Source organism: Culex pipiens, chromosome 3, assembly GCF_016801865.2.
Source record: "Culex pipiens pallens isolate TS chromosome 3, TS_CPP_V2, whole genome shotgun sequence".
Taxonomy (NCBI): Eukaryota; Metazoa; Arthropoda; class Insecta; order Diptera; family Culicidae; genus Culex; species Culex pipiens.
In genome coordinates this window covers 159,482,657-159,500,123 of record NC_068939.1, presented here as the reverse complement: position 1 = coordinate 159,500,123, position 17,467 = coordinate 159,482,657, and the positions used below count along the sequence as shown (strand labels likewise).

General features: G+C 35.1%; 1 protein-coding gene across 5 annotated transcripts in view; it reads right to left on the bottom strand.

Moving 5' to 3' along the window:
- Positions 1–17,467, bottom strand: part of LOC120415236 (nicotinamidase) — a 75,897-nt gene that overhangs the window by 10,868 nt on the left and 47,562 nt on the right. For all 5 annotated transcript variants that reach the window (XM_039576716.2, XM_039576724.2, XM_039576709.2 and 2 more), the window contains exons 3-4: positions 13,305–13,491; positions 6,997–7,101 (exon numbers count right to left, since the gene is read on the bottom strand). In XM_039576716.2, the coding sequence (XP_039432650.1) occupies positions 6,997–7,101; positions 13,305–13,491 (292 nt within the window). The remainder of the gene's footprint in view (positions 1–6,996; positions 7,102–13,304; positions 13,492–17,467) is intronic.

Below are 17,467 nucleotides of genomic sequence, written 5' to 3'. Positions count from 1 at the left end.
ATTTCGAATCATGACGTTATAGCAGAAAATGTGAAAAACAACCAAAAATATGAAAAAGTGACTGACAAAACGTGATAGGCGAAATGTGAGGTGGTAGAATAGGCCAAATACTACCAAAAATAAACTTAAAATAAACAAGATAAATGCAAATTAAAATACTAAAAAAAACAAGAAAAACATAAAACAAGAGAAGAACATGGGAAAACTACAAATATTCGAGAAAAACTAGGGCTGTAGAGGGTTAACATCCAATTCGAATGTTAGGACCTAACTTTAGTCAACTTTGAGTAATTGATTGCCCTCAATTTTTTTTTCAATGTTTCATCTTGCTATTTTGGCCTCCTTCTAGGATTTAAAAATATTAAATCGTTTTAGAGTAGTTTATGGGTCATTCTTAAGCTCGACAATCAAAAATACGACAACGAAAAGTTTTTTTTCTTGATTCGATTACACAACTCGACATTTTAGGGGTTGTTGACAGTAAACGCATTAGTTTCGTCAAGGCATGATAAATGTGGGCTTCATGAACATGCTTCAATCCACCGAATTGAATTTTAGTGCATTCCCTGCCAATAGATAAAATTGTAAATTTCGGGTAAAAATGCTATGGAATTATCTTAAGCAACCATGCGAATCCGCGTTTTTCTATGTTAAAATGTTAAACAAAATAAGGGGGGTGCGCATGGTTGCTAAAGATAAAAAGAAACAGTTCGAATGTGTCAAATTTAATTGAAAATGAAAGAATAAACATAATAATATGTATCTTAATTAAATTAGTATTTGCCAGTACATTGCAAATTGCTTAACCTTTATTTTTAACATGTTTTGAGACATAATTAACCTTGGCATTTTCTTTATTATATAAGATCCGTATTTGACGTATTCGAATATACGTTGATGTAATTTTCAAATTGATTTAATTTTTTGCTGGGGGTAATTGTGATTTTTAGGTTAGAAATTAATACAGCTTTGTTAGTTTTTATTCTTTTTTGTCTTTCACTTTCACTTTATTTAGCATAATTATGTTGTAACACTTGACAAAACGTGCACTTTTGCTATCGGCTGAGACCCGAGAAAATCCGAAACACTCACGGAACTTCGTACGGTTGGGGTTTGCTTCTTTGTGTGTTTGATGGTCTTATATTCCGTTCCGTTTACGTCGCCGGAGCCGGTTAGCTTGGAGGTTGGACATCCGCTGACATCATCTGAGTTCTAGATGTCACTTGCGGCTGCAGTTCAATCTAAGCAGCGGCAGCGGGAGCACAATCTAAAATAGCCACAATTTGTCAGCGCATTGGTCGCCACAGACGTCGATTGCTTTTTCTTCCTGCTGCGTGGCCTTCTGGCGGCATAGATTCCACCATTCCGTTGCGGGCGTTGGTCAGTTTCATTGCTGATGCGGGTGAAAAGGATTCCTGGACCAGTTCCGTAGCACTAGCAACCATCCGTGGTTTTGATTTCTCCTTCGGGGAAACTTGGTTGCAAAATACCCAGCTGGAAAAATAAACATTCTTTAATATTTAACTGCGGTAGTTAAATTTTACTTTTGAGGCTTTCTTTCACTCACCTTAGTTGTTTTTGTTGAGAAATCCTCGTATTTTCAGAGGAATCAGTCTTAGGATTTTTTTTCTGCTTTGCGAAACAACAAGATGGCTGACAACTGACACATCAGTTGCACCGTCAAGAGAGTTTAGTAAAATCAACTTAAAATTGGGTTTGGTTAGATGTAAAATTAGGTCTTACAACACGCTCCAGTTATGTGCATCAAACTAGACGTAAAATCAAGTCAAGCATCGATGAAATTTAAACGAAACCTGATTTAATTTTCATTTTCATGTTTTGGTTGAAAATTTGCAGCTTTGTAGCAAATCAAACAGAATTTTACATCTGGTTTTCGATTACGTCCATTAATTTTACATTAGATTTTGAATTACGTTATCTGTAATAATCATAATTTTTTAGTGTGAGAAAATCTGTTCGAGACAAGCAATTTTTGGAATATTTACAATGTGGACAGCTGCCAGATTTAAATTGAGAGTTTTAAGAATGAACCAATAACGCAAAATGGCATTTTTAGGAAGGCCCCCGCAATGTTTTGGCTTGAGAAATATATATTCCAGAATTGCTCACAAGCATTTCAGCAACCAGCTGCTCCCACCGGAGAAGAAAAATATTACTCGACCACTATCCAAGAAACTTGCCTTCGTGCATTCGATGCAGCTGGTGCACTTGCATAAAACATATCAGTAACAAGCACTTTATGAACATTTCCTTGCATTCCCACACACACATCTGATGGCAATGCATGCAAGCACATCGTTTCAGCCGGTGAGAACATTTCCTCTAGCACTTTTCTCGGGGTATAACCAAACGTTTGGGTAGTCGAAAACTTTTTTTGTTCGGAATCATGTTCATAGCTCAAACTAAAGCTTCTAAACTTGTGTTACGAAAGCATCTGCTATTTGTGCATGAAGCTATTTAGCTTACCTCACAGAATTTTCAAACCGAAGAAACCAAAGCAAAATAAATCCACATTTCCAAAAGTGCTTCCAAAAACCAACACTTTCTAGTGAATCGAATGTAAATCTGGCAGATAAGCATCGCTCTAACGCCATTACGGCGAAGCTTTCAACCGGCTCAAACGTGTGCCCCAGATCCGGTCCGGAACCAATAATGTTTCCGTTGGCCATTTTGTTACCGTGATGGTCGGTTCACGAAAGCCGAGTGGATCCGGGAAGGAAACTGACCTCACGTGCATCCAGACTAGAGGAGTGGAAACTGAACCCGTTTCGTAGTACAAGAAAATGAGCATTGTGTACGCACTTTGTTGGAATGGAAACTCCTCTAATGAAGTGAAAACGATACAGTGTAGGTCGTATTTTGACGAAAATAGTTATCAGCATTGTTCATGTTGAAATAGAAAAATCAAAACTTGTCAAGTTAATTTGACAAACCAACGAGTTTTTTGTTCTTTCTTTCGACTCTTCTTGAAAATTGATTAAAAATTTATTAAATTAAAAAAAAATTTAAGTCCAACAACACAATTTTTATGTTTTGCTCTTTGGGTCACATTGAGTCAGAGGTTTTCAAAAACACCCAAAAACCGTTAAAAATATGTAGCACTCTAGGTCAACGGGAAGTGGGGCAAATCGGGACACAAAGTTTGAAGGTTCAAAAACGTAAAAAATCTTAAAATTGCTATAGGGTAGGGTAGTCATCAATGAGACACTTTTGGTTTTCAACTTTCAAAGATTTTTCTCATTTTTTCATCAGCATGTTTTAATGAGCTTTTTGTTGCATTTTCTTTCTTTTAACGATCTGACATCTACAGCCAGAGTTATTCAACTGTCTCATTGTAGACGCACTTGGCAGGAACAATGAGACAGCTGGGGAACAATGAGACACTCGATGAAAATCAACATTTTTCTAGCAAAACATCATGTTTTTGTATTGTTCCATAGCAGGTGACTTGCCTTGAATATTTTATAGCAATTTTGCCAACATGAAAGTTTATTTAACAAAAGTTATACTAAAAAGTATATAATTTTTATAAAATCCATATATTTATACCAAATAACTTTGTATTTTTGGTTAAATGAGGTTAAAACTCTTTAAATATGCCAAAAATCACTTTCAATTCATGTTTTGAAAGATTGCCATAGATTTCGAAATGTTTAATGAAGAAAAATCGAAGTGTCTCATTGTTACCCATGGGCTGAAATAAGTGGGGAACAATGAGACAGCCCTGGATTCTGGGTATATTCTTAATTTTGGCCAAACCTAATGAAAGGACATTGTAGCCCAACTCAATCCCTATGGAACGTCGAAAGAAATTTGAAGAAATATTAGTTGTGGTGTTAATGGCAGCCTACGAGCGAAAAAGTAATTTTTGTCCATAATTTACTTTTACACCCCAGAATCAAACATTTATGAATAACTTTTCAAGGGAGCGTCCATAACCAAAGCCACTATAATGGCAGACGTGTATCCAGTAGACACACCTTTCGACTTGTGAGAGCCATTTTATCATTGTTCCCCGTGTCTCATTGATGACTACTCTACCCTAAATTAGGCAAAATTCAATTTAATTTCAAAATTCAAAATGCATCTGAAAGGGCTTAAAAAATGCAACAAAATGCAGGGTAGAGCATCCCAATTGGTTAAATCTAAAGGGAGTTATTGGCATTTTAGTGAAAAAATAGCATAATTTTCAAACTCAAATAAAAAAGTGTTCCATCCAGATATCAACTCGGTTCGACCTGCAGCTTTTAGGGGACATCTGGGACTACCATCCGAGACTGAGAACACTTTTGGTTAGGCAGATTACCATATTAAATAAACACTTTTACTTTGAGTGATTTTTTTGGTTGTAAATTTTTGCTCGGGGGACCCCTTAGATCACATTTTCTGGTGATAATTTTATCATATTCGTATTCCTGAGACAATTTCACAATAGAAACATGCATAAAATTTTTTATTTTGATCCATTTTAACCCTTTAAAAAATGAAAGTTGTATAAAAATAAGAAGCTGCCTTTTTTCTGGTGTCATCTAGTATCCTTGGAAACGAGCTTGATGTTCAAAAAATGTGAATCGAATTTTTTTTTTAACTTTTTTTTTGTAGATTTTTGGTAAAATTTCGATGTACAGTCCGCAGAAAGTTTTTTTTCGTGAAACTATCACTTCAATTAAAATTTTCTAATTGAGCAATTCTCTACCAAAACTGGAAATGATTTTATTAGTATTTTTTTTATTTGGCTCAACCTTTGTTGGGGCCTTCCCCACGAAAGAAGCTATTTTGTGTCATTGGTTCACCCATACAAGTCTCCAAACAATGTTGGCAGCTGTCCATACAAAAATGATACGTAAATATTCGAAAATCTGTAACTTTTCATGAATTTTCTGATCAATTTGGTGTCTCCGACAAAGTTGTAGGTATTGTTGAGGAATATTCAGAAACAAAGAGGTACACGGTTAAAAAATTGTTTTGCCAATTTATTCATTAACTTTTTTTACAAAAACTAAATTTCACAAAATAAATATTTTTTGATTTTCAGAATTTTTTGATATGTTTTAGGGGACAAAACCCCGCAACTTTTGAGCCATATAGAAGTATAGGCAAAAAATCTGCTACCGAATCATGATTTTTTGAAAAATAGTGATTTTTGAAAAAAGAACATTTCATGCAAAAAAGTGTTCAAGGCACATTGAAGATTGGACCTCTGGTTGCTGAGATACAGCGGCTTAAAGATAAAGAAACAGGAAAATGTATGTTTTCTAAGTCTCACCCAAACAACCCTCCATTTTCTCATGTCGATATCTCAGCAACCAATGGTCCGATTTTCAATGTTAAAATATGAATAATTCGTGAATTTTTCCGATCTTTTCGAAAACAATATTTTGATTTTTTTTGTAAATCAAGACTAACATTTCAAAAGGGTGTAATATTGAATGTTTTGCCCTTTTGAAATGTTTTTCTTGATTGAAAATATTGTTTCCTAAAAGATTGGAAAATTTCATGAATGTTCCATTTTTTTAACTTTTGAAATTGGACTGTTAGTTGCTGAGATATTGGCATTAGAAAATTTGGGAATGTTTGGATGACACTAAACAACTTCAATTTACTTGTTTCTTTTTCTTTTATTCGCCGATTTTAGCAACCAGAGATCCAATCTTCAATGTCTCTTAGCCAATTTTATTGGATATTTTCTGAACTATTCGAAACAAAATATTTTCAGGAATAGACAAAAATGGACCCTATTTCAAAAAAATCGAAACAAATTGAATGTTTCAGTAATAATTAAAGTTATAACTGAATAGAATTTCTATTTTTAACAAAAAACATAATTTGGCAGCAAGATTTTTGTCCATACTTCTCTATGGCTCAAAAGATGCGATTTTTTGCCCCATAAAACATATAACAAAATTCAAAAATTAAACAATAGAGATTTTGAGAAATTGTTTTTTCACGTGTGCATATTTTTCCGAATAGTACTGAATTTTCCTAATACCTACAACTTTGCGGAAAACACCCAATCTTTCAGAAAATTCCATTACATTGCATTGTACGGAGACTTGAATGGGTGAACCAATGGAAAAAAATAGGTTCTTTGGTCCTTCCCTAAAAAAGTTTTAGCCAAATCAAAAAATACAAAATTTAAAATTCACGAAATCGGCTGATTTCGTAGAAAATTACTCATTGATTGAAAAAATCTGAAAATATTTTGTTCAAATAAATGACAAAATTTGTAAAAAATTAGATCCATTTTTCTCACTACATACTGTACTACCTTTCAGCATTAAAAAACTACGAATTAAGCTGTTCCCACTCCTTGGTCTATCACTCCTGCCAGAAGGAAGACCACCGGGGGCGTAAAAACTTTGCCCCTTGTTCAACGTGTTTCTGAAAGTGTATCTGGAGGCCGATCCAGATCAAGATATCCTACCCAGCACCACGGAAAGGATGCCCGTTTCTTGCAGACAGATTAATTCATTATAATTCATCACGCAAATGGGTGTGCTTTCTTGCCATCGATTTGGCGAAAGAAGATTAGAGTAGTTGGGTGTAGTTTTAGCAAATTTAATTTAAGATTAGGGGCTCAGATGAACATACAACCTTCTACCCTAACCGAACCCACACGTGATCGACCCGGCTCATAAATATTCATTTGTGCACTTTGCGTGGCTCGATTGGCACAAGAGTAGATTCCTGGCAGTCGGTCATACGTTTTGAGCACTCGCCCGGGACATGTCAATCAGCAAAATTGCAGCAACTCAGAGCAAGAACCTTTGGGAAAATGCATTCTGCCAGGATGAGAAATGCAACAGACGGTGTGTGTGCATATTCTCGAGAGCCTGCGAGCGTACATATCTCGAGAACCAATTGGAAATTCCAGTTTCATAAGCATTTCCGGTTTTATTGGAAACAAACAACGGCAGACAGCAGGTTATTGAGACCGCGTGCCTTTTGATAACCCCTGTTCCTCCTTCCACTTACCTCCAGTCCGTTCTGCTGGGCGCTGCAATTGCTGATGTTCAACGAGCCGCTGATGAAGTCGTTTTGAACATCCACGATGAGGAACGCGCTGATTGGTCGCACAATCTGGAACGAAAATCGGAAAAAGGGATGAAAATGGTACACGAGAAAACTTTTCTCCTTCTTTGCAACACACAGATAGAGGGCAAAAACAGGGCCAAACCAGGCCATCATACCCGGTGCACTTCGTCCAAGATGAATATAAATCGATTCCGAACGAAAGTAGGATAAATTATGAATGCAAGAGGCGCTTATTATTGTGCACGAGACTGTGCTGCAACGTGTGGCCACGTGCCGCATCCAGATCGAGTTCATTGGATGGCATCCATGACATTAAAAAACAGGCCAAAGATGCAGCACTAGTGTGTGTGTGTGGAAAGCATACCGTACAGGGCAAGTTAATTTGCAACATTGTATAGAAACCGAGATAATAATCTTGAGATATTCGCTTGAACACACTCGAGTCCACTTGGGAGAGATATTTATCTCATGATGTCGAGAGATACCTTTCTTGATACTTATTCAGATGAAAGCACTTTAACAATGAGCTAGTAAACATCTTAAGGAAATACAAATTACCATGCACCTCCATGAAAGTTAAAAATAAACTAACTTAATCCACTCAATCCTAACCTAAAATTGGTTACATAAAAGCTCCAGAAAGATTTTTTAAATAATTAACCCTTGGGAACCAAATGCGCAGAAAACTCTTTTTTCATATAAAACCAACATAAAACATCATAATTTGACAAAGGGTTGCCAGATCTTATTGCTTTTCGACTCGTATGAAAAGTCCTCGATTACCTATCCAACAATGGATCCGGACATACTTTCAATACAGATAAGTGAGATCCGGCTTCAAAAAAGGACATCAATATTACTTGAGTTGTGATAACTAAAGACAGAGTTGCCAGAGCCTCAAAATTCTGACTCGTTGGGAAGATCTATCGATAAGTTGACAATATCAAATGACAAATCTGAAAAAGTGGCCCCGACTCCTCTGCAATTTGCCTGAAACTTTGGTTTAAGGGGTAATTTTGGTCCACGATCACGAATACGAGATCCGTTTTCAGATATCTCGTAACGGAAATGGTGACGATTTGAAAATTCGGTGTCAAAGAGACTTCTATGTAAAATTAAGTGCCCGATTTGATGGCATACACAAATTCCGAAAAAAAAATATTTTCAAATCGAAAAAATACAAAAATTGTTTTGAAATATCCGTTTTTTTCTTTTGTTACTTAACTAAAAGTTGTTTTGGGACGTGTCATTTTAAGGAAAATCTATTGTAATTTACACAGAAGAATTGAGAACTAAATTTTTCATTTTAAAATTTCTTGTTTATTGTAAGTTTTCAGGGTTGTTTTTTAGAGTGTAACAATGTTCTACGAAGTTGTAGAGCAAACAATTACAAAAAATTATATCTAAACATAAGGGGTTTGCCCGCATCGAGCTATCGCGATTTTAAGAAAATTTGGCCGAATTTCAGATATTTGAAGAAATCGAATTAAAAATTAAGATTCAAGTTATGCCGTTGCAAATATTTTTCAAAGTTTTTGGTTACTTAAGTTTGTAAATAATAAATAATATGTGGTTTCGAAACACAATAAAAAAAATATCTCAAAATTTATAGGCTATATCAGTTGAACAAATTTTATGTCAAATGTAAAAACTCGTGATTCGTGCTTCGAATTCAGTAAAAAACGCAATATAAATCGATAATTTAATAAACAAAACCAGCTTTAACAAGTTTCAGGCAAAATTCCGACTTTTAACAATTTTACCTAAAATTTATATGTATTTTGTTAAAAAGCTTATGAGCAGTTCTCTACGGAATCGGTATTTTTTCTTTAATTTCAATTTTTGTATTTTTTAATCCGGCTGAAAATTTGGTGGTGCCTTCGGTATGCCCAAAGAAGCCATTTTGCATCATTAGTTTGTCCATATAATTTTCTATACAAATTTGGCAGCTGTCCATACAAAAATGAATTTTGAAAAATCGAAAATCTGTATCTTTGAAAGGATTTTTTCGATCGTGTCTTCTTCAAAGTTGTAGGTATGGATCAGGAGTATACTGAAAAAATATGATACACGGTAAAAAAAAATTGGTGATTTTAATTTTACTTTTTGTCACTAAAGCTTAATTTTCAAAAAAAAACACTATTTTTATTTTTTTTATTTTCTGATATGTTTTAGAGGACATCTAATGCCCACTTTTTAGAAATTTCCAGAATGGGCAAAAAATATTTGACCGAGTTATAATTTTTTGAATCAATAGTGATTTAAAAAAAAATCGAAATATTGCGCAATTCTCACTAACTTGGACTTCGCACTAAATTATTGCTATTGATCGCACTATGGCGACTTGTCAAACTGGCTTGGGAAATTTTAATTTTCTCAAAAAATGATCAAAGCGAGCCGATGTTGCTCACCTGTCAATCGCAATTTTAAAGTGCGAATGTCCAGTTTGGTGGAAACTGCGACTGGAAATGTAAATAAACAACTGCTGGTTGCCTAGTTTTTGGAAATTTTGTTGTCAAAAGTGCGAGAGAAAAGTGCGGGCCAAATCCAAGTTACAGTGCAAGGATCAATATTGGTAACAAAATTTTTTCAACTTCATTTTTCAATTTAAAATCAAATTTGCAATCAAAAAGTACTTCAGTAAAATTTTGATAAAGTGCACGGTTTATAAGTAATAGCCATTTTCAGGCAACTTTTTTGAAAATAGTCGCAGTTGTCCATGTTTAAAAATTAGTGCCCATGTTTGCTCACTCCTGAATTTTTTTTTTTAAATGCTGAGAAAATTCTCTATAAGTCCTTTTTGATTGCAAATTTGATTTTACATACAAAAATGAAGTTGAATAATTTTTATGACCAATATTTTGATTTTTTGAAAAAATCAGTATTGATTCAAAAATTCATCACTCGGTCAAAGATTTTTTGCCCATTCTGAAAATTTCTGATAAGTTGGCATTTCATGTCCTCTAAAACATATCAAAAAATAAAAAAAATTAAAAATAGTGTTTTTTTGCAAATCAAGTTTTAGTGACAAAAAGTTAAATAAAAAATCACCAATTTGTTTTTTACCGTGTATCATATTTTTTCAGTGTAGTCCTGATCCATACCTACAACTTTACCGAAGACAACAAATCGATCAAAAAAATCCTTCCAAAGATACAGATTTTCGAATTTTCATAAATCATTTTTGTATGGACAGCTGCCAAATTTGTATGGAAAATTACATGGACAAATTAATGATGCAAAATGGCTTCTTTGGGCATACCGAAGGCACCAAAAAAGTTTCAGCCTGATTAAAAAATACAAAAAAAATCGAATGACCAAAATCTCAGAAAATTGCTCTTATGAACTTAGTTAACTAATTATAAACATTGATTTTTTTTCCCTAAAAACTGTATCAGCTACTCTAGTGATGGTACATTTAACGTATAAATAAAGTTTGAACATCTTAAATATGCTTTTAACAAGAAAAACTATGACTATCAAAGTCAGTCCGGAATTTAAACTAAGAATTTTTAACGTAACTATTTTTCTAAACACTATTATTTTTTTTCCAAAATAGTGCATGGACTTTGTGTGGCCTACCCCAGAACATGTTTTAAAAATAATAATCTTGAGAAAAACCTTATCTGGTGGAAACTATTCCAATAACAAATTAAAATCATATTAAAGTCACCCCGGTTTACGGTACCACGCGATGGCCGAGTAGTGTGTCAGTTGGCGAGAAATGAGCCATATTTGTTTACTCAAATTCTAACGAGATACAGGCTAGGGATCAAGAAACCCCACTCTCCCCTTTCCTAAATTACTCTTAAAAATGAATTTTCAGATTAAACAGATTATTGGAACTTGATATTTTATCGTATATTTTTTAACTTAGATTTGTGTTAAAATCTGAAGACAGCTTTCGAGTTCTTATTGGTTCATGCGCTTAGTTTAAATTTGTTACCTATAATCTGGTTTAAATCCTTTCAGGTGAAATTCCACTCAAGCAAACATTTCTTTTACGGTGCTCTGTTTATTTTCCCGTGGATGGGTTCTTCCCCCTATCAAACATGATGTTCACCGTATTCTTATCTTGAAAGCACCGCTTCCGCAAGAGCTACGCTTTCAGGAAGCAAACCATCATTACAAAAGCACTTGTGTTCTGCGTTTGCGAATGGCAATGTGGTGAATATATTTTCTCCTCATTTTTTTCTCTATCAGAACCACAAATCGAACGTGAAAGGAAAATAACATTCGTAACGAAAGCCGTGGTTGAAAGATGTGCCAGGAAGGTGGTGGTAAGAACCACACATACGGAAACCCGGAAAAGCAAACACTCCATCATGTATTTTTATGCCTTTTTTTTTGGTGACGACGACGGCGACGTTTTCGATTTCCCGCCAAAAGCACCGCCGAGCGGAGCTTTTATTCGAACGCATCCAGGCGAACAAAATTCATTTAATTTATTTTTATCGCCCCTCTTGTGTGTGTTCATTTATTTTTTGCTTCCCTCATCGGAAGCGGGGAAAGGGCTTGTCGAGACAGTGAGCGAGAGCTTTTGGGAGGGAAGTGGGTGGCGATACGTGTTTGTCTGGTTGCTTGCCACTGCTGCTATAAAAAGCGATAAAACCTGGCACTCTTCTAATTTTATTTATTGCCACTAAAATAAGAAGCTTTCGATACATCGCTACTGATACTGTATAATAATATGTTGGTATGGTAATTGGAGTGGGGAGGTGGAATGTTTAATTTGTTTTTATCGAAACATTTTAAGGGGGCTATAAATAGCCTTCGAAAGAGAAGCTATTGATTCAAAGCATGGCGAGTTTATAGAAAAATGGGAAAGATTAAGTGTATTGCTCGGCAATCACACAATTTCATTTCAATAACAAAAAGATAAAAAAAACTGCCTCATAGCAAAAATCCGATGGTAAAATCGCAAGCACATCACCTTCGTCAAAAAAGACACTTAATATTGCACGCTGCATGTACCATCTTTGTAAACATAACAAAAAAATGCAGCCGACGGGACTCAAACCAAGCACCTACAGTAAGGAGTGGCGCCTTAGCCCGCTCGGCCATCAGAAAGGATAAACGTATATGTGAGCTTCACATTTCGGTCAAGTAGGTTTCCCATACTGATGAGCTACATATTTCAGGGTGTAATATTACACAGAATTTCATAAAATAACGAAAATTTTATTTTACACGCAGCTGGAATAATTATTTGCTGTGCTGTTTTAACAAATATTAGTTTCCAGCGATGGAATAATCATCATCAAAAGAAAATCATTGGACGTTCATCAAGAGAAAAAATCCGAAGGGAGCATGGCTCACCTCTCTCAAGCACGAAAGATCGGTAAAAGGAATAAAAAAAAATCATCATCTTGATTATTCGGCGGAACATCTTTTTCACTACTACACTTGCAAGTGTAACGTCACATGTCGAAAAATGACCTATCACATTTTGTAGATGGGCAATGTGTGTAAACAAAGCGAAATAAATATTTTTGAGTGGTGCTGACAAGGAAATTCACAAAAAATCATCAGCAGATTGATTTTCTTGGAGAATTTCAGGAGCGATTTTCTTTTGCGTGATTTGCCTCCTCTCTCTTTCGCGGGTGAAGAAAGTTCGCAAACGAAATTGATTTTTTCGCGATTATTCCATCCCTGTTAGTTTCCGAAACTATTTGTATGAGTTCACAGTTCAAACTAAATTTTACTAAATTTCTGAAAATTATCTCACTAGAACTTTTAATTGGTCTTGCTTTAACACATCACCTTTGCGCAAGAAGACACTTTATATTACACACTGCATGTACAATTTTGTAAAACAAAAAAAAAAGTTGCCACCGACGGGATTCAAACCCAGCACCAACGGTACGGGCTGACGCCTTAGCCCTCTCGGCCATTAGATCGATGAATAATAAAAAGGATAAACGCATAACTATATGAGCTTGACATTTCGGTCAAGTAGGTTTCCCGTACTGATGGGCAACATATTTCTGGGTGTAATATTACATAGAATTTCATAAATTAATGCAAAATTAATTTTACACCTAGGCGTTTTACACGCAACTGGATTACTAATTTTTTTGCTGTGTAGCCTGACGTTTAACATCAAACACTAGAAAATGCTCAATATATTCCAATTCTATATAAATATGGATTTTTTAAACTCTCCAGAAATGTCAAGTTTAGGTGGACTTTCTTGTGTTTTTAATGTCCACATAAAACACTTTCAAAATTCGCAAATCGCGACTCACCGTCTTGATCCACTGGTTCCAGCAGAACTGGAACTCGTCCCGGTCGATGTAGCCGTCCTCGTTCTTGTCAAACACCAAGAACATCTCCTCGAGCCGGTTCGACGGCACCACGTAGATGTGGCCCTTGTCGTTCCGGAACAGGGCCCGGCAGATCAGCGTGAACTCGGCCAGCGAGAGCCGATCGTCACTGGAAGTAGACAGAAGAAAAAAAAAGAATTATAAAACTTCAAAAGCGCTGATTAAAATAAGAAAGTCATTCAAAAGACTCCATAAAACTTGGAGGGATTACTGAAACACGTATCTGTCCAAAAAGTTATTCGCCGAAAAAAAGCCACTCTAAATTCTTTGCAGACAGAGAGTGAGAGGGTGTGTATAAATATCATCATTTTATGACTCTATTAGGGTGGCCATTGTCGGGGACCTCTCGAATTTTCGGTGACGTCGCCTCCAACCAACGTCTTCGCGACGAGGAGCAGCAGCAGCAACAGTTTGGAATCGTTTGACGATTTATTTCGCTAATTTGCATATTTTTCCATCCTCGACGGCCAAGCACTCTTGGAGTGCCAGGCGCGCGTGCCACGACGACCGGTTTCCGCAGGTTCACAAGGATATCAAGGACCTTTCACGTGACGAAGGAGAAGAAAAACGAAAGAGGGGGAAAAATAACATAAACGGAAATGGAAATTCCACTCGCGGACCTTTTTTCGGTGGTGTCCTTGAAATTCGGTACTGACGTGAATTCCCAACAAAAAAAAAACTTATTTTTTATTATAGAGAAAGCTTCCCTGAACACAACAAAATAATACGTCCAAGTTGAAACGAATTAGCACGTGGAAAAGTTTGATTCCGGTATTCACGCAGTTTTCTATACAACAAAAGAGAGAGTCGTGCAAATTAGCTACAGACACGAAAAATAGCTTAATTTAAGAATATTCAACGAGTTCGTGAGGAGCGTTTGATTAAATCGATGCGAAAGGGCAATTAGCTGTTTTCAGGGTGTCAATTGGGGAGTCATTTTACTACTAAACTTGATAAACAAATTGTATTGATATAAACCTGCAGATTTACAAACTAAAAATTTTGAGTTATGTTTGCGGCTAATATGTTTTTTCTGGCCCAAATGTTCTCATAGCAAAAATCCGATGGAAAAATCGCATGCAAAAGCATGCACATCACCTTCGTCAAAAAGGACACTAAATATTACACACTGCATATACGATTTTTGTAAACACAAAAAAAAGTTGCAACCGACGGGACTCTAACCCAGCACCAACAGTACGGACTGGCGCCTCAGCCCGCTCGGCCATCAGAAAAAAAAAAGTAAATCTTTCCCTGTTCCTGAGGGGAACACCCGTGAAGAGTATCGGGGCCGGCATTTACAAAGCGGATTCAGTGACAGTTTATTAATCAACTCAATGTTAACATGCTAAGGTTAATGTTAACATTCCATAGGTTGTCTTCCTAAGGTGTCATGATAAGGTCCAGTTTGTGACGATACACTACCTTCCCTTTACTAAGCAATCGAATCCAGAAGGGAAAAGATCACCAGTTGTGTTGGTCCGAGCCGGGATTTGAACCCCAATCTACCGCTTACTAGGCGGAAGCGTTACCACTGGGCTACGTGGCTCGGTCATCTAGGCCATCAGACCGATGAAGAATCGAAAGGATAAAGGCATATATCAGCTTGACATTTCGGTCAAGTAGGTTTCCCATATTGATGGGCTACATATTTCAGGATGTAATATTACATAGAATTTCATAAAATGGTGCAAAATTTATTTTACATCCAGGCCTTTTACACGCAGCTGGATTACTACTTTTATTGCTGTCTATTTAACGTTCGGAAAAATTCTAAATTATACATTTGAGCAAAAAATTGAAAGAGGTAACAAACTTGAACAAGTATAATACGTATCATAAATTGAGCAACACTACACAGTAAAAAAATTCTGTGTAAAATCACACGAAATCCGGTGAGTGTCATCTCAGATAACCAGATTAGCCGAGAGGGTTGGGGCGCGAACTTGGTAAAAAGGATCAATAACTCATAATTTTATTTTTCTGATTTTTAGAATCCGCTTTGTGTAAGGGGTTTTCAAAAACACCAAAAAGAAAACAAATAAATAATTGTGTTTTATTGGTCCTTTTGAAAAAAAAAAAAACAGAGTATAATCCAAATGACTATTCCGTATCTTTCAAGTGTGAAAACATTTTGAACATTTTCAATAAAAAAAGATGAATTTCTCGAGAATTAGAAAATTTCATGAATATTTCATTTACGAGTAGATTCGCTAATCACAATATAACTGCACTCGAATAAGCGGGCCCAAATTCCATTATTGAAACGACTAACACCTTAGCAGTTCTAATGGAACCAGCTTTTTTTTATTATCTAGATAATTTTGTGAGCCATTCAAGTTTCCATACAAACCCTTACAAAAACGGTATCTAAATTTTCGACGGAATTAACATTGATGGATTTATTTATGATATCGGCAATGTTGGAAAAACGATTTGCGCAAGAACAGTATTTTTGAAAATTTTCCTTATTGAATACACAGTAAAAAATAATGTCAATTTGGAAGCTGTAATTTTGGAAGGTTGAATATTACCTCTTTTATGATGTAATTTTACCTCAATTTAGACAGAAGACAATATACACCAGAAAAGTGGTAAAATTACACATTTCCAGAGGTAAACTTACACCATTTTTCTGACATAAAAGATGTACCACTTCCCAGATGTAATATTACCATGATTTTTTTTCTGTGTATTTCAAAGTGGAGAAAAACAGCTTTTGAGCTATGAGTACGGGTAATCATTATTGAGCATTTTTTTGCAAATTTAATTGAAATCATGTTTTTTGAAATATCTAAAAAAAACATGCCAAAATTAAAATTTTAGTTAATATTTTGTATTTAGAGTTGAATTTGGGATCGAAATATTTTTTGGGAATGTAAAAAAATCAATAAATTTCTCAAGAAACTTTGCTGAGCTGAGAAAGAGCTACCAGAAGAAATAAAAAAAAGAAAGATTTTTTTGATAACCTCCTAAAATAGCACAAAGAATATAAATGCCAATGCTGAGCAACTATTGATCCGATTTTCAATGTCAAAAATAAAAATGACATTCAATTTTCTGGTCTTATCGATAAAATACAATTAAATTTTTAAATTTAAAACTAACATTTGGAAAAGGCTCAAAATTAAAAAAATGCCTTTTTACCTGCGAAAATTGTATCGTCCAGCGATCATGATCGTCCAGCCTCGTAAAGACATCACAGTTTAACATAAAAAAAAATCAGATTTTTTAAATTTGATTGTTTCAACTCAAATCTCTTGTGTAGCGAAATCTGTCCGCAATTCCACGATGACACACATATATGAAATTCTGAAAATTGAGTACATACTTTAAAAAAAAAAACGATATTCCAAGAAAATTTTGAGTACTAAACATTTTTAAAAATGAATTTCAGTTATCTTACATATTTGGAACAACCACAAACTTGGAACACTTTTCTGGTAATTTGTCGATAGGATGCAAGAGGGAAACTTTTCTTTCAACCCATCTACTCATAAGGACATTGTTTAAGATATTCTTTTGCTATTCAATATATAGTAAAAAGTAGTTTTTATAACAATATACTTCAATACAATAAATATTCTTTCCAAAATAAATTTGATAGGTTTATTGAAATTAGTTATAGTTTTTTTGTCTCAGTAACAACCAACGCTTATTAAGAGTTATTAAAAACTGATAAAACCTAAGATGATATTTCGTTTGATTGTCCCTCAAAACCCTTGAAATGCTTTTATGAATCTCATCTTTAAACTTCAAGTCATGTTTGCAAGCTTTTTCTCCATGGATTATAATTATTAAATTATTATTAAATAAAACCTTGCGAATTCTTTTGAATCTGTTTTTATGAATGAAATTTTTCCACAAATAAGATAACCTTCTCCTATATCTTGCCGACAAACTAAAATGAAGAAGTGCAAAAAAAAACAACCCACTAATCGCGTGGGCGTACCCGCCCCAAAACGATCCTTCGCCCCATGACGTGGCACAAAAATTTCCCGCGCTGACGCTCGATTAGCCGGGGTAGAAAATCTGCATTTTTTCTCACCTTTAGAACGGTTCGCACACCTAATGGACTTGTGGTA